Genomic DNA, 24,220 nt, shown 5'->3' with positions numbered 1-24,220 from the left:
TAATATAGTTCTAAGTACTACCAAGTATTTATGTTTAGTAATGTCCCAATTTAACGAAAATATGTCCCTATTTTTGGTCTGGCAACACAATAAAAACAATTTTCGTTATATTATTGTGAATGACCGTGGTATGCGACAGAACATCTGTTGTGAATAATTTATTTTTTTTTTTTCAATCCACAGGAAAATATTTTGTTTACAATTTTGCAACTCAGCGGTTGTAAAAACAATATTAAGAATATTAGATTATTTGAATTACATTAATTAAATCAAAGTGGAGGGCAATAATGAAGAACAAGAAAAGAGTGAAACAAAAGAGGACCCCCTAGACGAAGAACGTCAAGGTCTAGTGAGGGAAGTTGGGAATTTGGCCGTTTGGAGTTTGTCATCATGCAAACCCGGTTTTGGTGTCGAGCGTTTACGTGACAATATTATGGATACCTATTGGCAATCAGATGGACAACTGCCGCATTTAGTCAATATACAATTTCATAGCAAAACAAAAATTAGCCAAATTTACATATACACCGACTATAAGTTAGACGAAAGTTATACACCATCCCGCATTTCGATAAGAGCTGGTTCGAATTTTAATGATTTGCAGGAACTACAAATAGTAGATCTACATGAACCTACTGGCTGGGTAGCCATACCCATAAAAGATGGAAGCGTCAAGTGTATTCGTACGTTTATGCTGCAGATAGCTGTCATATCGAATCATCAGAATGGACGCGATACTCATATGCGTCAAATACGCATACATGCACCGGTAGAGGATCGTCATTATCCCTTGGAATTGTTTGGAAAGTTTAGTACTGTTAATTTTCAGAAATTTGCCACACTTCGTTAAATACGTAATAAAAATACATTTTATTTATTTATTTTTTTTTTAATTTGTATTGAAATACGTAGGTGCATATAAAGCCCAGATTTTTAAATATATTCGTTATGCAATATGATATTACCCAAAATATTTCGGATTAAGCATTAACCGTTCGTGAACTACACTTATTTCGCTCAACATAGTGTGATTAAAAAGAGGTTAATTTTATAAAATTTGAATTTATTCCATTTTCCCAACTCTACATTCATTTAACAATAGCAAAACAAACAAGAATTGTTTGGTAATACTGAAATTCTAGACGAAGTTATTAACCAAAGAATATATTATTAACAATAAACCCGTTTTTGAGGAGTATTTAAATTTGGATGGAAGCTATATAAAATTTTGAATCGACAAAAGAAAAACTTTTAAGAAAATTGACTTATACGATTCCGATATCTTATAAGGCCTGAAAATTATATTGGAAAAATTGCAAACAAATGACAATCTTATATAACCTTTACACGAGAGTGAGAGTAAGAAATGTGAAAAATTATTGTTTATTGTTGTCACCACCATACAAACTTTACGGCGATATAGGTTTGTTCCCCAAAACTCATACTATGTTTGATTAAAATCAAGATCTCAGATTCAGTTGATATTTGAATATTTTTTAATAGTCGGAAAGAATTAGCTATTCTAAATAAGAAGGTGTAAAGATTTATTTCCGCTCCTTAGTTTCCGGTTTATAGGACTTCAAAGTTAAAATTTTACATATAATACGGCAAAATTTTATATGTTTACAAAAAATGCACATGTAGCGAAGACGGTATTGAGTACAACCCAAGGGAAAAGTCCTTCCGCCCAGCTGAAGGCCTACTACCTTTAAAGCACAATATTAACAAAAAATTTTAATATAGATCTTTAATAACTTCTAATTAAATTTGTTAATTATTAATAATAGGTATCTTCCAAGAAATCAAGATAGAATCATTATATCGTCATCTAAAACGCAAACGGACCTATCTAACATTTTTAAAATTTTACAGGAGAAGCAAAAAACTATTGAAATTGAAAAGTTTGTTTCTGTCAACGCGATTTATTTGTAGTAAATAAACAAATTATTTAATAGTGAAACCTATCATGTGTTATCATGGTTGACAGTGGCGTACATATGTATATAAAAATGGATAACTTGGACTTTTTACCTTCAATATTCAAATGTTTTTGTAGATAGGGCCATTTGTTTCGTTGCAATACATTAGAATAATAGATTTTGAATTTTTGGTTAGTTAGGGCCGTTTGCGCTTCAGGTGACGATATGGAAAGGTGACGATATAAAGATATCGATAAATGCCTTTGTACAGATAAGTATAATCAGTAGAGCCACAAATTGCAACAATAACAAAATTTCGAAGAAATCTACATATGTAGTACTAAAATTCAAAACAGGGACGATATGTAGTTATATTATGCATAAATATCATAAGTAATTATAAACTCAGCAACACTGTATTTTGGCATAACCAATCACAATAATAACTATTACATTCACAATGAAAAATTAATGAACGCTTTTTTTGCTTCTCTAATTACAAACAACGCGAGACGCTACAACTACAGTTTTTATATATTTTGTAGTTATTTTCATACATACATTATGAAAAAGTAGTTTGTCGTCGGTCGCAGTATTGTATTTTAGCTACTACTTGTCGAATTTTGTTTGTGCTTGTTGCCGATACTGTTGCAACAAAATTTTGTGAGTAGCCAATAATAATGTTAATTTATCGACTTTGAAGTGATTTTTTGGGATCAATATAAAATATTATTACAAGGAACTAATAAAAAACTATAAAGTCAAAATGGAAAATAAAATCTATCCCAATTTACAAAAAATGTGTCGTTTGTGTTTAAAGGAAAATGCTGCAACAGTTTGCATTTTTCCCAAAGAAAAGAATTCCGACAAATACGCGGCTTTATCTATACCAATGCGTATAATGACTTGTGCGGCACTTGAAGTACAAGATGCTGAAGATTTTCCAACAAAAATATGTCCTGACTGCCGTTTGCAATTGGAGAAATCTTATTTATTCCGTAAGCAGAGTCAAGCGTCCGATGCCAAGCTAAGAAAACATTTGCGTCTCATAGGAATGGGCAAAACGAGTAAAGTATTTAACAAAAAAGCGGAAGACGACGACGATGATGATGAGTTAGAATTACAAGATTCCATGGAATTTATCAAAGAACAAGAGGACAACCAAAAACAAATGGAAAAATTAAAATTTGATACTGTCATAAGTGAAATTAAACAGCAAAATGAACAGGATTTGAAAAAAATTAAAGAAAATCTAAGATTGAACTGTCGAGAGGAATTAATACCAGAATTACGGGAACAACTAAAGAATGAATTAAGACTAGAGGTGGAAAATGAATTGGAAGAAAGTTTAAGAAAAGAAATTAGCGAACAATATACAAACGAAGCAAAAGAAGCGCTACGTGCTGAAGTCCAGGAAGAATGTAGACAAGTGGAAATCAAATGCCTATTAGATGATCTGCAGACATTTCTCAACAATAAGAAAAAATCATTGGAACCTAATTCAACTACCAAAGATGTTGTAGCCATTAAAAGACCTTTAAGTCCAACAAATAACAAAGATCCGGCTGCAAAAAGAAAATTGATTGTGCAAAATTCACCTAAAGTAGAAGAGGTACAAATGCAACTACAGGAGGAAGAGGACTTGAATAACACGAACGTGGAGAAAGGAATAATTATAAGTGAACATGATCTGAACACGAATGATGATGATTGTGATAGCGAGGGAAATTTTCTAATTTATGACACTGACGACGGTGGCATTGATATTCAGAAAAAACCTTTAGTTGATAGAGAGGAATACACTGGTAATAATGTTGTCGCTAGCGAAGAGTACGAAGATGATGAATATATTGATTCAAATAGTACAATAACATATGAAAAAGTCAATGAGGAAAATATGGTCACTAATGAGGAGTCTGGGGAAACGAATACCACAACGACTTCGTATCGCAGTAAGTAGCAATTTTGATATTCTACATTTCTATTCGACTGTCCTTCACTAAAATAACATACAGAATACACCTTCTATTAGAATGTTACTTTTTGCTTTTATTCTATTTCACTAAAAAATTAACTCTCACTTACAGTTGAAGACAACGAAAATGGAGAAATACAGTTTTTGCACAAATCCAATGAAAATGATGAAATTGACGAGGAAAATCCAGATCAAAGCAATGAAAACATAATGGTTATTGATTTTCAAGAAAGCTTGGATAGTGAATATATAGGACAGTTTGAAGAAGTGGTTAGTTTCGTAGAAACTTTATTTCATGTTAATATTGTATATATATGCTAAATTACTTTCTTATTACAGAAATATGTCAAGGCTAAAAAGCAATTGAAAAGTAAATCTAAAAAATCACCGGGTAAAAAAGCAGTTACTAGAACTACAACATCAACTACAGAGACAATTCTTACGAAAACCTACGTGAATCCATTTCAACGCAGTACAGATACACCAAAAACATTTAAATGTGATGATTGTCCGATGGTGTTTTCCACCAAACCTTCGTTAGAGCGTCATTTACGTACTCATCGCAAAGTTGGGAAAAGTGGTGTTAATTTTCAGTGTCCAGAATGTCAAATTGTAGTTTCATGTAGCAGTGCTCTACGACGTCACATGTACGTACACTGTGAAGTGAAGCCGTTTGCCTGTAATATTTGTGATAAAGCGTTTGTGCAAAGGGAGATTCTCAAACGACATATGCAAACACATACGGGCATAAAGCCTCACCAATGTTCACAATGCGATAGATCGTTTGCTCAACGTATTAGCTTAACCGAACATATTAATCGTACACACTTGGAGGAGCCGCGCATACAACGACATGCCTGTCATTTATGTCCCAAACGCTTTAATCATGCATCCGGTTTAAGCCGTCATTTGGCCTCACACAGCGGTGTTGCTTTTCAGTGCAGTGAGTGTGATCGTACATTTGGTGATCGTTCCTCAGTTAAAAGGCATATTATTAACACGCATGGAAATCTTAAACCCTCTAAAGGTGAGGTGAAAGCAAAAACACCGTAAGTAAGCACATACATAGTTAAATGTATATGATATTAAGTGTTTTATTAAGATTAATACTGTAATTAAGTTAGTTTTAGCTATAAATTCAATGCAATAAACGTTTTTAATGAAAGAAAATTCTAATTTTTGTGCATTCACTGATTTCTAATCATTTGTGTATGTACGGGATAAGTTTTTTTAAAAGCTCCTAAAAGTATGCTATGCAAAAATTTATTCGTGTAAAATTAGCGCCATCTATTGTTTGGACTAATGCTGTTTCATTTTGCAAAAAATCGAGTTTTTCAGGGTGGCAGCACTGCCGCAAATTTTCAACCCCACTATGGAAAACAATCTGGCAACTCTTCACTTTTCTTAGATTTTTATAGAGTTGCCAGATCGTTTTCCATAGTGGGGTAGAAAATTTGCGGCAGTGCTGCCACCACGAAAAATTCGATTTTTTGCAAAATGAAACAGCATTAGCCCAAACAATAGATGGCGCTATTTTTACACTAATAAATTTTTGCAAAGCATACTTTTAGGCGCTGTTTTTAAAACAAAATTTTACTTGCCTTTAGTGTGAAATAAGCACGATACGATTCAAAAAATTCAAATTGTTTAATTAGCAAATAATAACAACACCTGCTGCAGGACTAATGATCGTGATTTCCTTTCAACCTGATAAATTTTCACGATAATTAGTTGGTGTGCATCTGTTCATATTCATTATTTATATGTTACAATATTTACCTATGTCTATATAAGTATATTTATAATAAAAAAGCCTTAACACAATATTTAAGTTTACAAGTAAATTATTACAACGACTTTTAAAGACACTTTAAAAAAGCAGTTACATTTTAATTCTAATAAACATTTTTCATTTAAATAACAATAAATGCTTAAATAATAATAGAAAAAAAGTCAGACAAATGTAAAGTAAATTTTGAGCAAAACAAAATACTACTAGTTCTTCTTACACGTTGGCTTTAATAATAAATAATAATAATGAATGAATTAAAAAATAATGATAATAATAATAATTCACAATTTTTAACATAATAAAAAGATATTTAGCTCTCAAAGCACCACATCTTATAGTTTTCTTAATTTTATATTTATGAATTTTATATAACAGAATGACTGATATTTTAATTCGTGTTTGTTTTTTCTTAATATTTTTGTTGTTGTTTTTAATATAAATAACAAATATAAATAACATAGATTACATTGTAAAAACACATGACATTTACTCTTTTTTATTGTTTAGTTTTTTAAATTCTCTTGAGTATGATTTTTAATCCGAATTGGTCATGGAAGAACGTTGAGATTCTAAAGTATTAGAATCGTTGCGATTACGTAACATACGTGGTTGACTGGAGGTGAAATTAGAAAAATCTTTCATAACATCCTTGTAGGTTTCATCTTCACCATTGCCTTCATCGTTAAGGCCAATTTCATCATTTAGTCGTGTTAAACGTAAACTGTAAATAATATTTATTTATGTTTTTTTTATCTTTTGTTATTAGTTAGTAAACTCAGTTAAACTTAAGCCTAAATGAATAAGAAAATACCAAAATGATTTGGCAGCAATGGATAATCTATGCGTTATGATGATTTTCTTGCTATAATTGACCATTATTCTACTTTCTAGACTACTAAATACCGGAGTATTGAATGATTTGTTTCGCTATAAATTGATTGAGTTGGTCAAAAAAGATAACGTAATATAATTAATGATATGGAACAGGGGAAGCCTGCGAATCTTTATGGGATAACGATGTGAGCTGATTTTGGAAAACGAAACAGATACAGCCAAAAAATCAGTTTATAAAAAATTCGGTTATAACAAATTCTCGGTTATTAAATAGTCTATAGTCTAGACTATAGTCTAGTCTATAGTCTAGTCTATAGTCAAGTCTATAGTCAAGTCTATAGTCAAGTCTATAGTCTAGTTTATAGTCTAGTCTATAGTCTAGTCTATAGTCTAGTCTATAGTCAAGTCTATAGTCTAGTCTATAGTCAAGTCTATAGTCAAGTCTATAGTCAAGTCTATAGTCAAGTCTATAGTCTAGTCTATAGTCTAGTCTATAGTCTAGTCTATAGTCTAGTCTATAGTCTAGTCTATAGTCTAGTCTATAGTCTAGTCTATAGTCTAATCTATAGTCTAGTCTATAGTCTAGTCTATAGTCTAGTCTATAGTCTAGTCTATAGTCTAGTCTATAGTCTAGTCTATAGTCTAGTCTATAGTCTAGTCTATAGTCTAGTCTATAGTCTAGTCTATAGTCTAGTCTATAGTCTAGTCTATAGTCTAGTCTATAGTCTAGTCTATAGTCTAGTCTATAGTCTAGTCTATAGTCTAGTCTATAGTCTAGTCTACAGTCTAGTCTATAGTCTAGTCTATAGTCTAATCTATAGTCTAGTCTATAGTCTAGTCTATAGACTAGTCTATAGTCTAATCTATAGTCTATAGTTTAGTCCAGCCTAGTGTAGTCTATAGTCTATTCTATACTGAAATCTCTATTAATAAATAAATTGCGAGTACTCACAGTGTAACAATATCAGCATTTCGTTGGTCAACAGCAATATCTAATGGTTTTTTACCATCATTGGCTTCGATGTCATATTTGGCTTTATGCTTAAGCAATAAATATACTTGAGCTATGAAACCTTTGCCAGTGGACAGGTGTAAAGCACTATAACCTAAATCGTCTACAGAATCAATCGGTACGCCATTCAATAGCAGATATTCACAAGCCATAACAGAACCCTGAAAATGTAGAAAAATAAAATAAAAATTAAGTAAAAGGTTATAAAGGAAAAAAAGCAGATCTTACCGATAATACTGCCTGATGTAAGTAAGTACGATTATGATCTTCTACATTACGCCAATTCTTATCGGCACCTAAAGCAAAGGCCATACACATTACTGGTAAATTGTGTACAGCTGATGCTTGATACAACATGAGATTCGCATTTAGTTTTGAAAAGGGCACTTCATGTATAACTTCTGGTTCATTTTCTCCCTCAGTAGATTCTTGATCTGATCCTAGGATACCAGGTGTTTCATATGTTTCTAAACCTAATTCATCGCCCACTATTAAAAGATCTTCTCGTGAAATACTTAAGGACATAGAGGGTATATTAATCGATTCGTCATCATCGTCATCATCAACTTCGTCTATGACAGGATCATCGGATGATTTGGAACTTGAACGTTGACGTTTACGTTCACGATGACGACGACGTCTAAACTTTTTAACTGCCCATTTGCGTGGAGCACCCAAAGACAGTGTCGCCCTTTTGCCTAATTCACCACTGTCGATCGATAAAACTTCGGCCGTTTCACTGGATAGATAGTCGGTTGGTTTAGGCATACCGCATACAAAACGTTTCTCTACATATTTTGCCTTTATCCATGCTTCCCTCACCGATATTTCACAATTTTCCGTAGCCGGTTTCAGTTCACAATTATCACCAATACGTGATTCATAGATGCGATTGACTACGGCATTACCCAATTCCATCATGACTTTAACATTTTCCGTTTCCCAAGCATCTAGAGTCAGAGAACGTACTTTACTGTAGTGTACGCCCAAACTTCGATGAACACCTGAACATTCTATACACAAAGTTATGCCTAAATTAATGGAAGCCCAACGTGGATCAGCGCCGCGACAATCACAGCACTGTGCATTGCCAGGAATTTTAAGGAATTGTTCCCAATGTCTGCACGAAAAAAATTAGTAATAGGTTAAAACATGGATCTAGTCTATAGTCTAGTCTATAGTCTAGTCTATAGTCTAGTCTATAGTCTAGTCTATAGTCTAGTCTACAGTCTAGTCTATAGTCTAGTCTATGGTCTAGTCTATAGTCTAGTCTATAGTCTAGTCTATAGTCTAGTCTATAGTCTAGTCTATAGTCTAGTCTATAGTCTAGTCTATAGTCTAGTCTAGTCTATAGTCTAGTCTATAGTCTAGTCTATAGTCTAGTCTATAGTCTAGTCTATAGTCTAGTCTATAGTCTAGTCTATAGTCTAGTCTATAGTCTAGTCTATAGTCTAGTCTATAGTCTAGTCTATAGTCTAGTCTATAGTCTAGTCTATAGTCTAGTCTATAGTCTAGTCTATAGTCTAGTCTATAGTCTAGTCTATAGTCTAGTCTATAGTCTAGTCTATAGTCTAGTCTATAGTCTAGTCTATAGTCTAGTCTATAGTCTAGTCTATAGTCTAGTCTATAGTCTAGTCTAGTCTAGTCTAGTCTATAGTCTAGTCTATAGTCTAGTCTATAGTCTAGTCTATAGTCTAGTCTAGTCTATAGTCTAGTCTATAGTCTAGTCTATAGTCTAGTCTATAGTCTAGTCTATAGTCTAGTCTATAGTCTAGTCTATAGTCTAGTCTATAGTCTAGTCTATAGTCTAGTCTATAGTCTGGTCTATAGTCTAGTCTAGTCTATAGTCTAGTCTATAGTCTAGTCTATAGTCTAGTCTATAGTCTAGTCTAGTCTATAGTCTAGTCTATAGTCTAGTCTAGTCTATAGTCTAGTCTAGTCTAGTCTAGTCTATAGTCTAGTCTAGTCTATAGTCTAGTCTATAGTCTAGTCTAGTCTATAGTCTATAGTCTAGTCTAGTCTATAGTCTAGTCTAGTCTAGTCTAGTCTAGTCTATAGTCTAGTCTAGTCTAGTCTGGTCTATAGTCTAGTCTATAGTCTAGTCTATAGTCTAGTCTATAGTCTAGTCTATAGTCTAGTCTATAGTCTAGTCTATAGTCTAGTCTATAGTCTAGTCTATAGTCTAGTCTATAGTCTAGTCTATAGTCTAGTCTATAGTCTAGTCTATAGTCTAGTCTATAGTCTAGTCTATAGTCTAGTCTATAGTCTAGTCTATAGTCTAGTCTATAGTCTAGTCTATAGTCTAGTCTATAGTCTAGTCTATAGTCTAGTCTATAGTCTAGTCTATAGTCTAGTCTATAGTCTAGTCTATAGTCTAGTCTATAGTCTAGTCTAGTCTAGTCTATAGTCTAGTCTAGTCTAGTCTATAGTCTAGTCTATAGTCTAGTCTATAGTCTAGTCTATAGTCTAGTCTATAGTCTAGTCTATAGTCTAGTCTATAGTCTAGTCTATAGTCTAGTCTATAGTCTAGTCTATAGTCTAGTCTATAGTCTAGTCTATAGTCTAGTCTATAGTCTAGTCTATAGTCTAGTCTATAGTCTAGTCTATAGTCTAGTCTATAGTCTAGTCTATAGTCTAGTTTATAGTATAGTCTATAGTCTAGTCTATAGTCTAGTCTATAGTCTAGTCTATAGTCTAGTATATTGTCTAGTCTATAGTCTAGTCTATGGTATAAACCGATTTCGTTGCTTACACTTTTCTTTTGGCATTCAAGGGATTTGCATGCAATGACGACTGTGGTCTGGAATGTTGTGAATCATGTTGTATAGCTGCACCAATACTTTTTTGTAAAGCTGAAATCCACATGGTAAGCATATCAGCTGAGTCAGCTTGTAAAATGTGAGATCTTTGAAAAGTAGGGAAACGATAATTTAAAATAAAGTAAATAATAAAAATGTTTGCTATTTACGTACTTGGTAGGCGATATGACTTCAAAACAGAAACGTCGATCACCATCGTTAACTGGTCGCACAGTGCAAATGCGTAAATCTTCTTCCATCACAGAAAATGAATCCTCGTTGCTACGTTTTCTGCAATTCGAATCCAAATCACTTCAGAGCGTTACACAACAACAACAACAACACAACAACAAGACATTTTTTTCAATTCAACAAAACAAAAAACATACAAAACAACAATATTTGTTGGTTTTCGTATATAGCAACAAAAGATTAATTAAAAGAGACGCAAAATTAAATTAGTTTAGTTTAAACGAAAAATAATAAAATTACATACAATTGTTACACAAGAACAACAACAACAAAATGAACACAACATATGAAAAAAGAAGAAAAAATAAAATTTAGAATTATTGAAAAAAATTAATAAAAAAAGGGAAAAAACTAAATTAAAAATTTTGAAATTTACAAAATCATTAATGTATGTACCATTAGCCTTAATTTACGTTGTACTTTATAGTTAAGCATGCCTTAAAAATTAAACATATTGTGTACTTTATATAATTTAAAATCAAAACTATGCTATTTTTCTAAAGTTGAATTGTAAGCATAGCATTGAATTTAATTTTATTAATATTTGAACGTACCTGTACACTAGTTGATTATCACTTAAATAGAACCATCGACGACACCAAGTTTTAAATCCTTTCGATTTCTTTTTGAATAAATATCCTTCGATTTTATTCGAAGTACTATTTGTATTCGTTTCACTAAAACTATTCACACTCATATGGCGATTTTGCATGGCCTTCTCTAGTTGTTGATATTCACCGCGTAACGCATTTAAGTCTTCAGTAATACTTTTGAAAAATACATCAAAATCGTTGCATAAATCGAAACCTTGATGATAATATGTAACACAAGCCTGATAATAGTCCAATAACTGTAAAGGAATTATACATTCGTTAATGTTTAGAATTTGTAAAAGCAATCAAATAAACTGCTTATTAGTTGAATAGATTAAGAAAAACTAAAATGTTTACTGAGATTGTTTTTTTTTTTAAGATAATAACATCTCATTCTATTACTAATTCCAAGAAAGAGCATTGTTTGTAGTAGCTTTTTAAAGTTGAAGTTTAAAATTTCAAATCAATTCAAACTCACTATTTAAGTTTTTGATTTAAATTAGATAAGCTGAACATAAAACAAATCTTAAGTGCTTTTTTAACACTTAAAATAATAAACAACATGATTTTCACTTTGAAATTTTGAAATAAATTCTTCTTTTTAACATCACAACTTGTCGTATTTTCTCTTTTTTAAATAAACTTCTAAATAATTATTCACATGATTCACTTTAATGTTAAACAAAAGCTATAAAATAGAACAAAAATTAATTTAAATTATTTGTAAACAAATATGAGTATATCTCAATAACAACAGCAGATTTGCGAAATAACAACAAACTCCGGCTTTAATATCTACATGTAATAATAGATTATAATAAACACAATTGGGAATACAATTAAAAAATACCAATGTTATGAATCGTGTTGTTTTGCTTTTGCAAACAAATATCTACTTAAATTAACGCTTGGTTAAACAGGCTTATAGTAACTAAAATAACTAGAAAAAAAAAGATTCTGTCTGAGAGAACAAAAATATAAACATTATCGTGTTAACATTTTAAATCTATAGAAATTTACTATAATCTTCCCAGCTGTATATATTTACTTTTTAGGTCAATTTATTTTCTTTTACCCATATAGAAATAATTTTTTAAAGATTTTTGCAATCAGATACAATGAGTATTTTATTTTCTCTTTTAGTCAGTCTTTAGTGTTTTTATTTCTGAAAGCAAAGAAAAAGGATTTATATAATGTAGAAATAATTTTATTTTAAATACATTTCAATGTGTTACTTTAAAAGTGATTTATGTTTATGAAAGGAATATTAAATTCATTTAAACATGTTTATTCTAGTATTGCAATCTTAACGTAAAAAAGTTTTTGAAATTGAAACATATTTTTATATAGAAAAGTAGGAGAAAGTGATGCATTGGTAAAAATTAAAAATATTTTCTTTAGAATTATTTTATAAACTGCTCTAAAGAGAAGTTTATAAAATTTAAATTTTATTTTCTTTAAAAATTAAAATTTAAACTAAAGGCTACTTTTGTATAGAAAAGTTGATGAAATTTATGCAAAATTTTTAAATGTTTATAAAGCAAGATCTATCTATCTATCTATCTATCTATCTATCTATCTATCTATCTATCTATCTTATCTATCTATCTATCTATCTATCTATCTATCTATCTATCTATCTATCTATCTATCTATCTATCTATCTATCTATCTATCTATCTATCTATCTATCTATCTATCTATCTATCTATCTATCTATCTATCTATCTATCTATCTATCTATCTATCTATCTATCTATCTATCTATCTATCTATCTATCTATCTATCTATCTATCTATCTATCTATCTATCTATCTATCTATCTATCTATCTATCTATATCTATCTATCTATCTATCTATCTATCTATCTATCTATCTATCTATCTATCTATCTATCTATCTATCTATCTATCTATCTATCTATCTATCTATCTATCTATCTATCTATCTATCTATCTATCTATCTATCTATCTATCTATCTATCTATCTATCTATCTATCTATCTATCTATCTATCTATCTATCTATCTATCTATCTATCTATATCTATCTATCTATCTATCTATCTATCTATCTATCTATCTATCTATCTATCTATCTATCTATCTATCTATCTACAGTAGTTTTCCGATTTAACGACCATTCAATTCTACGAACATCGCATTTAACGAACAAGCAAATTTTTCCTATTAACTACCTTAAATAACGAACAAAACTTGTTTTTTGTACTCTGTTTAACGAACTAATAAAAATATTATTATTTAAATGAAGATAAAATGACATATATCAAAAATAACAAATAACCTTATTTGTAGCAAAAAACTATACCGTTGTTTTAAGCGGTGCTTTTATACCCAAAACTGTAACACATTCTGGGTTCTTATTAAATTTTAGTTCGATGTAGCTATGTCCGTCCTTCAGATAATGACTTTAACGCCCATTACTCACTTAACAATACGCCGATGAAATTCGATACAAACATGTTCTATACTAACCGAAATCTCTAACAAATTTTATGGGAATCTGTCCATAATTGACCTTACCCTCCATATCAGGCCCCCTTAAGAAAATTATTTCAACGCTCATTACTCGCTTAAAAATACGAATATAGATATGAACTTCGAGAAATAACTTAAACGCTCATGACTGAATTAAAAATATATAAGATTCGGAATTTTGTGTTTTGGTGCTATTTTTATAAAAAAAATAATTAATTTTTAATTAATTTTAATTTTTATACATTTAAAAAATATTTTATGTACCTATTTTTAATTATTTTCCTACCAAAAACCCACATTTTAGTTAGTACTGCATATAACGAACATTTCAATTTTACGAACAGGCCTGACAACATATGGGTTCGTTAAATCGGAAAACTACTGTATCTATCTATCTATCTATCTATCTATCTATCTATCTATCTATATCTATCTATCTATCTATCTATCTATCTATCTATCTATCTATCTATCTATCTATATCTATCTATCTATCTATCTATCTATCTATCTATCTATCTATCTATCTATCTATCATCTATCTATCTATCTATCTATCTATCTATCTATCTATCTATCTATCTATCTATCTATCTATCTATCTATCTATCTATCTATCTATCTATCTATCTATCTATCTATCTATCTATCTATCTATCTATCTATCTATCTATCTATCTATCTATCTATCTATCTATCTATCTATCTATCTATCTATCTATCTATCTATCTATCTATCTATCTATCTATCTACCTATCTATCTATCTATCTATCTATCTATCTATCTATCTATCTATCTATCTATCTATCTATCTATCTATCTATCTATCTATCTATCTATCTATCTATCTATCTATCTATCTATCTATCTATCTACCTACCTATCTATCTATCTATCTATCTATCTATCTATCTATCTATCTATCTATCTATCTATCTATCTATCTATCAGAAATTTATATAAACACTCTCACTTTGTTTATGCGTGTAAAAACCATTAAATCAACACTGTTAATTATGTTAACTTGTTGATTGACAGTTGTCATATGGTTTTTGTGTGGACGAAGGTAAAACCGTAGTCAAATATCTTACACTATATGTACATTTATATTTCGTGGATATATCTTTTGCAGACTATCGTGACTACCTCTTTTGTTTGTTCCCATTTCAGTTTATAGAATTTTTTTATGCTATTAATATAAACAGGCATGCTGGCATCTTTAAAGTTATATGCAAGTACATATTCATGTAAATATTTATAATACAAGTAGGATATCCTCCCTTCTGGTTAGTTGACTAAACATCACAGACACATCGATTTAGGTAAATATATAAATATATATGTATGCACGCTTGAAAATGTATCTTGTGCCTTTCTACTTAATATATGATTTTATACCTTAGGGTATAAAACTAACAACAACAAAACAAACGTAAATATATGTATGTATATTTGTATGTACTTACCGTCGACAATATTGAAGGTACTTTACGGGACTGAACTAAAGTGATATAGTTAACATAGTCTAATGCTGTGTGATGAAAGCAAGATTTAGAAGCAGATAATATGTTGGCGGCTTCTTGTACTTCCTGTGTACGATTTTTACTCGCCTGCAAGTGAAAAATAAACAAAAAAAAACATTAAACAATTATAAATATGTATATACATATGTATATGTAAGTATTTATCATGAAACCATATAGTAATGTTGGTATAAAAATAACTAAATGATTAAACCTTTGTCTTTTAAATACACCTTAGTTGATAGATAAAAGGTAATTTGATATTTAAGCTATTAATAGAAAATTTAGTTGTTTTATAGTTTTTCAATTAACTTACTTGGGCATTTTTAATTAAAGCATTGTCATAACCTTCGGAAACTTTAAGGAAATGTCCTTTGTAGTCTTTCACTTGATTGATGTCGTCTTTAACAAAAACAGCGAGATTTTTCAAAACCGTACGATTGGCTTGATCCAATAAAATGGTGTGAAATTTATTCATTTCCTATAATGAAATAAAAATTGTTGTTTTTTATTTTATTTTGCAAAAAAGAAAAAAAAAATAAATACGATAAGACATTTATTATGTATTTATGTACATTATATTTATATAAAATAATAACAATTGAAAATGAAACCATTTCTTATTTGATTTATTTTTCTACATTTGCAACAAACCTGAAAACAGTGTATCAGTTTTCCCAATGCGTTGTGAGCACTTTTATTATCAGCAAAATGTTGTTGCAAATCCCAAAGGGACATTGCAAAAGCACTATATTAGAGAAGAGAGAAAAAAGATTTGAATGTATATAATTAAATTGATTCAAACAAATAACATGTGTTTATTATTTTTATATGCTTTAGTTAAAAGTATGGATATTAGACTGATTTAAAATAGTATGGATAAAAACGAAAAGTTCTTTGATTTCGTAGCATATTTATACTATAATAGCAAATGTTAGAGATAATATATCCAGAGAACGAACAGGTATAGAAACACAAAAAGTTGTTCCACTCTAGGCATTACAGCTGCTGTAAGATGTACACGACAACAGAACTATATATCTTACTGTATTTGTTCCCTAGTTAGTACGTAGATAATGTAATAGCTAAGAATCTTAAGTCCAGAGTTTCAATGAAGGTATGATTAGTTGTTCGAAGTATGTTCACTATTTACAGAAGAATGCAAGATGGTTACTGACATGGGTGCTGAGGTCTATATTGCTGACAGGGACATAAAAATGTACTTCAGACTACCTGACAAATGTAGTATCATTCAAGCATATATCGTAGCGATGTAGAAAGTGACAGAAATGATATGGAATCATAACGATTTGGAGTCTGTCCTAACAAGTTATGATGTCAGGCTGCACTCAGAATATTTATATGTCATTCAAGCATAGAATGTAAAGTTTCTCTACATGGTATAGTAAGACTGTGTTGGGCACTAGGACCCTACAAAATGCAGTGAAATGAGAGAAGGACGAACTTGAAAGTAAGGCAATAGTGCAGATTCTGAACTCATATCATAATTATTTTGGAATCTGAATCTCTTGGGCAAGAAAAGGTTTAAATGCCTCTTATTTGTCACTATTATGGCACGATTCTGGTACATTACGATGGATTATAACTATGAAAGTTTTAATGGAAATGAATTGTTCCAAATTAACCAAGATACTTATTGGACAGGATAAATGTAGTCTATGTACATTAATAGTGTTTATTTTAATAGGACCTAAGCCTTGATCTAGTCACTTCGGCTTTTCTGTAATTCGAGTGGAAAACCTTCGATTGAATGCTATATTATTCCCCAACTAACATCTTTATTTACTCGAATAAATAAAAAATCTACTCTTTAAACAAAAATGAAATAATTAAGTGTTAATAAAAATAAATGAAAATAATGAAAAAATATAAATAAACTTGCTTACCTTTGATTTTTAACATATTCTTTGCCCGAATCAACTGCTATATTACAAAGTTTAATGATTTTTTCAAGACGTGTTTCCAAATGTTCAATATCTGCTTCCTCTTTTGAGATGAATTGTCTGGGTGTAGGTAAACAAAGTAAAACAATAACGAAAAAAAAAAATTGTATTAAAATGTATCATAACAATTATCTTTAATAGAATTGTTTATCAATATAAGAATGCATTCATATGTAAATAAAACAGACATCAAGTAATTTATAAAGCGTACAAACAATATTTCATTGCTTTCGCTTTGTCTTTCTTTATTGACTCGAGAGAAGAATGTAAGAAAGAAGAAAGACGTACCCTTTTTTAATTGATTTTATACTTTATAAAAGTCAGGATGTCTTGTATTTATGCAAACATATGTATGATTTTTTTTTATTTTCTATATTCTACAACTTGTCATTTGTTTCTCAGCTAGCTGGCCTTTAAATGTCATGGTCAAAATCTCAAAATCAAAAAATACTAGAACATAGAGTGATTTTGGATATAATAAAAAAACAGTTGGATGTCCATTGTCCAATTATGTTGTTTTTTGTCACTCTTTTAATTTTCTTTAAAAATTGTTTACAACAAAAAATTTCGTAATCTATTCAAACGTATTATTGGCTAAATGTTTTTTAAACACTTCAATATATATCACTCATTTACTATAAGACTGGCATAAGTCAAAATTTTGGATTTTTGCACTGAGTACTTAATCAATCATATAATTTAAAGTCAACATTATACAAGTACTTTGTCACTTATGAACCTTTAAAAAGGTTTAATTTCTTTATGTACAGGTCTTATATATATATCCGTTTTATTTTTTGGAATCCGATGATTTTTTAAAAAGTTTTTTTTAAGAATTTAAACTATCATAAAGCATTTAAAGTCATTATTCTCGAATTAATAACTTTTGAATTATACCAGTATTGTAGTAAATGAGCGATATGTAAATAAATACAAATATGTCGTCTTTATATGAAATTCTGTCGAGACAAACAAATCTCCCTCTTAAGTTTGTTTATTATTATTATTTTATTTATTTATTTTTTGTTAGTTTATGTTTTCACTGTCACTTCATTGAGTTCATGCTTTGTCGTCATCTATGTCGTCGTCGTAGTCTTTTAAAGATTTGTTATTTTTGTTTACATTTTGAAAATAATTATAGATTTAAATTTATGCTGAATTGAGTCAAAACAAGTAAAAAATTATATGCTTGTATGTATATTAGATAACGTTGGAGAAGAGTCTTGCAAAATATATATTTACATTTAAAATATAATAAATATTTAAGTTTTTAAAATAGTGATATACAAATTTGTTAAATTCATAAAATTTCCTTAAAAAGAAATTCAGTTGTAGAGTTTGACTTAAATTGTTGAATATTTTGCACAATTTCTACTGATTTTGATCTAATCAGAAAACCAATATTCAATTTATCTCTCCATTGACTGTGCTGTAGAAATTGTGCAGTAAAATTACTGAAACAATAAAAAATATATTTATGAAGGTCAACGGTTTACAGAGTAATGAACCATTCTCTTGAGGTATTAGCAAAGGAAGGAAATAGTATTAATAAGACCTTAATTTTATGATATCTGATAAATGTAATATCGAACAGTTGTGCTCGCTGAAGCAACTGGTTGGATCTCATTATGTTTTCAGAACATTTATTAAAGACAACTTCCTAGATAACAGGGACGGCCCGGACACCAATTGGTTATTTTGTCTGATTCACAGCATTTTGATCTTCTCTTGAAGATGATCAACATTTCATATTTAGATACGAATCTGACAATCACCCCTATTCTGCATTTTATTCCGAATCGAAATTTTCCCCGTTTAGAAAATTTGGTATTCTGTAATTTGGTTTGACGATCTGTCACTAAAATAACAACTTACAAAAACGTAGCTACGATCGCAATGCAGAATACACACAATTTTAAAGCATTGAAATAAAATGGAATTGCTTCTTCTTTTTCTTACGATTCCGTTTTTGTTGGAATACCTATTTTCAATAGTAGCGTAACTGAATGCGGAAACGTAATCGAAACGCAGAGTAGTGAATATTACTCGAAAAAGTATGACAAACTACTGTGGTGGCTGGCCACTGGACCTTTGGACTCCATGCTATAAGACTGATCTATCAGATGCTGACATCTGAATTATGTAATTCTTTATTCGTGCGACAAGCTGGTTTGAATAGGAATCCAAAGTAATTGGGTCGAAGTGTATACTAATTAATACGCTGACCGCTTTCTTCTTTGCAATCGTTGATCCCTTGGTGATGATCAACGATTGGACCCAAGTGTGTCCCTAATATTTATTCTAGTTAATTCTAGTATTCGTTATTGCATTTATAATAAGTAATAAAAAGGTAATATCCGTTCTAAAAATTTATGGTTCTGTTTCTAAAAATTAACAACTATTTTAAGGAATCATGTCTAGTCAAAGCTTTTCAAATTGTTTCTAAGTTAAAATTATTAAATAACATTTAATTTAAATTGTTTTAAAAAGTTAATCATCAATTAGAAAGAAATGTTAATATTAATTTATTAATTTAAACAAATATTTATTATTTAACACATAATATGGAATATATAATGAGTTAAACAAGCCAAATATGTTTATGACACAATTATAAAAAAATTAACATAATTATCTATGAGCATTGGCATAAATACAATTAAATATTAAATACATATACAAACGTATGTACATATGTATAAGTAAATGTTAAAAATACTTATGAATTAAAAATTGTTGAGGGTGTAAAAGCGTATAAATATAAACAATCAATAAGACTATTGTATGTATATTTCTATGGTCAATCGTATGGCCATTATAATTAATTATGAGAAAAAGAAGAATAAAGTAAAGAAAAAATACAAATGTATAAAGTAGAGAAATTTTATATGTAATAAACAAATGCATAAAAATTACCTACTGTACAGTAAATTAAATTTGCATTATACATATTAATACTTAATACATACATATGTATATAATTTCTTTACAATTGTGTTTTATTTTTAAAATAAAATATTGATTTTAACCGACTATTAAAAGATATTTACTATAGATATTTTAGCAAATTTCTAAAAAATAATAATGCATATGAATAGTTGTTTGCATTAACTAAAATCTGTTAATTATGTTAATTATATATATGACTTTAATGTTAAATGTGAAAATGTTTCCTTTAAAAAGTTTACTACTATTGAAGCATTATAGCTAAAATGAAATATATTTTTTATGAATAATATTTTGTAAAGTTCTAAAATTGTTGACAATGACTTTATGATTTATCAACAACAATGAAAAAAGTATGACTATTTTTTATAAAATGCTTAACTTTTATAGTGAAAAGTAGCGCGAGAAAAAAAATTAATAATTTTTGCAAATTATTATACAAAGAAATACATAACATTATATTCATATAATAAATAATGTTTAAATTTAAAAAGAGAGTATTAAAGTGTTAATTATTTAATGGAATTATTTTTTTGAGCAGAATATTTTTTTTAATTCATTAGAGACAAAAACATAATACATAGTAATAAACGGTTTTTAGTTTGAAGATGAGCTTAGATCTTTTAATTTAATCGATTATTTTATAAGTAAGGTTAAAAATTTGTAGCTGAATTTTTAACCAACACATACAGTTACCGTCAAAATAATAGAACCAATTAGCAGTTCAATTTTCATTTTTCAATTACGTTATTTTCCTTCAATATTTTTACACATTCTATTGAATTTATATCCAGGTGACTATAAAAACACATTTTTAATCTTGATAACAAGAATGAAATAACAGTGTTAGAGTATGTTAAAACTCATTTAGATTAGCAAGTTGTAAATTGGGACAATGCTATTTGAGCAGAGAGGTCCAAAATTTTATTTTATTTTTTAAAAAGGTTTCTCGATATTACGTAAGAAGCCCACCAAACTCAAAAAATATTCTAAAAGACCAAAAATATGGCGGTTTTAATAATACGGTATTTTGATGCTTTCCGTTCTATGATATAGCACCCATTACCCATATAGTAACTGTAAGGGAAGCATCGGAAATTCCGATTGGGAATACATTGAAATCCTTATGCAAATTATACTGTCGAATGTATCTTATGACATTCCACCGATTTTGCTCATGTAATAATATAAAGGCCCACATAACACACTCAAAAACTGGATTCTGGATAATGGAGCCGCTGTAATTTAGAGGCCTGCCCAGAGTTCCGATTTAATGTCAATCGGGAATTTGTATGCCGATGTAAAAAGAATTTGTATGCACTGTAAAACAGGCATGTCCATTTCTCCAGGAAGTTGTCAGATTTTGGTAAATTCTGAGGCGATTAAGCAATGATCGTCCGTCTGCCGACTCTTGTAATCAAAGAGTAGTTCGTAATTTTGTATATATACGATCCATAGTTTTTTATTTCAGTTACACATCCTAACATATTGTTGCTCATATTTTTTTAAATAGATGATCATGCAGTTCTTCAAAACTCTGCACTTTTTATAAGCCTAAATAGTAGATATTTATGCAATATCACTAGTATCATAATCATATTCGACATAAACTACTTTTAAATCTCTTTCTTTCAGAAATTTAATTTTTTCATCAATATGTGTGAAATAAGGTACAATTCAACATTGTTCGGCCAAGCCCGACTATAATTTATTTCTTGTTTTTGTAAACTTATTGACTTTTAACTAAAAGTTTCTTTCAAAACATTAATGATTGATTGATAAAAACTAGAAGTAATTGATAAGTTCTTATCTTGGAAATGATGTTATACCAGATACTACATCCCTCAGGAAATTATGTTCATGAACTACGAACGAAAGGTTTTTTCAATATATACATCTATTTACAGACTGCTAAAAGGAAGCACACGTCGGTCCTAGTAGTACCATTGTGACAACTGATCCTCCCCATTTAAGCAATTAAAAATTAGGTTTTAATCATGATTCAACTATAAAATTAGTTTCTAGTAAAAAATGTGGTTTCCTTTAGATTCGTGTTTTAAGTAAAAATTTATAGTTTTACTAAAAAAAAAAAAAAATAAATGATAAAAATATTTTATTATGAGAATTGCCACTAAAAATCTTAAAGTTTTATAGAAAAAAATTAACAACTTCCTAATTTAATTATAATGCAGTTCATCAAATCTATCATTTATTTATGTAATTCAATATTTAATAACATATCAATTTTCAGTTAAAAAACTATTAAAAAATAATGGACTGCAAAAATAATATCAATAGAAAACGTGTATGGTGATTGTTATGTATTATTTGCAAACGATTTGTTTGATTGCAAACAAACCACATTGAAAAAATATTTATAATGTTAAAAAGTAAGACAATAAAGAAGTGCAGCTAGTTAAGTACGACTTTATGTTTGGCTACAATGAAATAAAATTGATCTTATAGATTTATATTTGAAGAATGCTATATCATAATTATTACTTGGGTAGAATCTATTTGAACATAGGTATGCAAGATAAATTGATTTTCGGAAGTTTGCTTTTTTTGGTTCCTTCTGATGAAAATTTGTATAGGAACAGTTCTTGTGACAAAATTATTAAAGCTACTTTTGGAGAGTTCTCTAGCAAATTGTATTTCTGTTTCTTTTTGAATAATATCGATACTTAATCAAATGGTCTACTGCGTTACAAACATCAGCTAAAACAAATTACACGATTTTCATTATGTAGAGCATATAAGCATATAAGCGAAACAATAGGGGCGTTGCTTTAACTGAGTCTGTCTACTTAACTGGATGAAGACTGACTAGCAAGCAGCTGAAAGTTTGCAATTGATAAAGTTCTCTTAATTAATCATAATTTTTAATAGCATCATCACATCAACCCTTTAAACTTTTAACATGTTGAAAAATAGTCGTTAAGTGTTAAACAATTACCTAAACTTTGGTGAATCCTTGAGACATTCCTCAAACTCAATAGTAGTTTTCATATTTCTGCCACTTTTTTGTTTACACCAAAAAGACACACAAATTCGTTTAACACCTTTCTTGGAAAATTTATAATTATACTATTCTACTTTTTAATCTCCGAAAAAAAAGCGTGCTTAATGTACAACTATAAGTATTTAACTAAAAACCACCAGCCTTAGGTTGCAGCAGATTCCTTTACATTAGTTTTTTTATTATAATTTTCAGCTGTTGCGCTTAAATATCCTTTCGTTCCTTTTTATTTTTTTACACTTTTTTGTATCCTCTTCTTAATGAAATGCTTTTGCCTTTGTTGTTGGCTGTTTTATACACTCTCTTCTTTGATTCACTTTTTCGTAGTTTAACACGTATTTTATTGAACCTTTCGTTTTTCTTGCTCCACAAAGATTTTCTCTATTTCATCATCATTTAATTAACACTTTCTATGATATTTTAACACTTTATATATGTTTGCCATACATTTTATAATCAATATTTTTATTCATTGTTAGAAACTTGATAAATTTCTTAAAATTACTTTGGGAAAATTATATGTAAAAAAAGAAATCGCTGACTTATTTTTGCACAAAAAACAACGACAGAGCGAATCAAGAAATAAACAGCAACTAGAAAAGTGTTGGTAATTTAGCTATTTTGTGATGAAATTTTGCGATTTTATAAACAAATTGAAGGTAGAAAATATTTTTGATGTTATTGGGAATTGTAGCGATTTTTTCAAGTGATGCCATCGTTAATGGAAATGTGATTATTACAACATTATTAACTGTAATAAAAAACAAATTTTAAAATCAAGCGCGACAGTAAATACATTTTATAAAATTGTATTTTAGTAAAATTGAAATATTTGTTCTATGTTCCAATGCTATCATAAAGTTTTATATATCAATGAAAACCTTATTATGCATATAATGTTGTACTTATTAAGAACTTATTTATTATATACATACATAGCTAAAACAAAAACGAAAAATTTTTATATATAAATGAAAACCTTATGAACTTAGGCATATAATGATGTAATTATTAAGAACTTATTTATTAATCAGCTAAAAAATAGATTTAAAAAAATTATATAAAACGAAAACTGTTGTGGTGTTTGAATA

General features: G+C 29.2%; 3 protein-coding genes across 4 annotated transcripts; 2 read left to right on the top strand and 1 right to left on the bottom strand.

Annotated features, from left to right (window-relative positions):
- The first annotated feature begins 148 nt into the window (after window positions 1–148).
- Window positions 149–881, top strand: LOC119613450 (anaphase-promoting complex subunit 10). The gene has a single exon (XM_037969465.1). The coding sequence runs from the start codon at window positions 434–436 to the stop codon at window positions 848–850; it is 417 nt and encodes a 138-aa protein (XP_037825393.1). The 5' UTR covers window positions 149–433; the 3' UTR covers window positions 851–881.
- A 1,616-nt stretch (window positions 882–2,497) lies between these two features.
- LOC119613449 (zinc finger protein 26) lies at window positions 2,498–5,064 on the top strand. The gene is made up of 3 exons (XM_037969464.1): window positions 2,498–3,871; window positions 4,007–4,164; window positions 4,234–5,064. The coding sequence occupies exons 1-3, from the start codon at window positions 2,686–2,688 to the stop codon at window positions 4,945–4,947; spliced, it is 2,058 nt and encodes a 685-aa protein (XP_037825392.1). The 5' UTR covers window positions 2,498–2,685; the 3' UTR covers window positions 4,948–5,064.
- Window positions 5,065–5,755: 691 nt separating this feature from the next.
- On the bottom strand, window positions 5,756–23,728 carry LOC119613448 (arf-GAP with coiled-coil, ANK repeat and PH domain-containing protein 2). 2 transcript variants are annotated; one of them, XM_037969461.1, is made up of 11 exons: window positions 23,067–23,728; window positions 17,108–17,224; window positions 15,855–15,948; window positions 15,517–15,681; window positions 15,144–15,287; window positions 11,137–11,432; window positions 10,505–10,642; window positions 10,285–10,437; window positions 7,761–8,652; window positions 7,473–7,693; window positions 5,756–6,407 (listed from the first exon to the last, which is right to left on the bottom strand). In XM_037969461.1, the coding sequence occupies exons 1-11, from the start codon at window positions 23,117–23,119 to the stop codon at window positions 6,221–6,223; spliced, it is 2,460 nt and encodes an 819-aa protein (XP_037825389.1). In that variant the 5' UTR covers window positions 23,120–23,728; the 3' UTR covers window positions 5,756–6,220. The 2 variants fall into 2 exon arrangements, with proteins under 2 accessions (XP_037825389.1, XP_037825391.1); XM_037969463.1 differs by having other exon boundaries at window positions 6,002–6,407; window positions 10,505–10,621; window positions 23,067–23,724.
- Between the last annotated feature and the right edge of the window lie 492 nt (window positions 23,729–24,220).

This window comes from Lucilia sericata, unplaced genomic scaffold (genome assembly GCF_015586225.1).
Source record: "Lucilia sericata isolate MDLA Ls3-8-SP2 unplaced genomic scaffold, ASM1558622v1 Contig002127F_arrow, whole genome shotgun sequence".
NCBI classification, from domain to species: Eukaryota; Metazoa; Arthropoda; class Insecta; order Diptera; family Calliphoridae; genus Lucilia; species Lucilia sericata.
The sequence above is the reverse complement of the archived record's forward strand: the minus strand, read 5'-3'. Positions and strand labels throughout refer to the sequence as shown.

Coding starts and splice junctions, on each gene's coding strand:
- LOC119613448 (XM_037969461.1), bottom strand. CDS start 23,119: ATGAAAACTACTATTGAGTTTGAGGAATGTCTCAAGGATTCACCAAAG. Junction 15,949..17,107: donor GAATATGTTAAAAATCAAAG/GTAAGCAAGTTT, acceptor TCTCTAATATAG/TGCTTTTGCAATGTCCCTTT. Junction 15,682..15,854: donor AACTGATACACTGTTTTCAG/GTTTGTTGCAAA, acceptor ATTTCATTATAG/GAAATGAATAAATTTCACAC.
- LOC119613449 (XM_037969464.1), top strand. CDS start 2,686: ATGGAAAATAAAATCTATCCCAATTTACAAAAAATGTGTCGTTTGTGT. Junction 3,872..4,006: donor CACAACGACTTCGTATCGCA/GTAAGTAGCAAT, acceptor TCTCACTTACAG/TTGAAGACAACGAAAATGGA. Junction 4,165..4,233: donor TAGGACAGTTTGAAGAAGTG/GTTAGTTTCGTA, acceptor TTCTTATTACAG/AAATATGTCAAGGCTAAAAA.
- LOC119613450 (XM_037969465.1), top strand. CDS start 434: ATGGATACCTATTGGCAATCAGATGGACAACTGCCGCATTTAGTCAAT.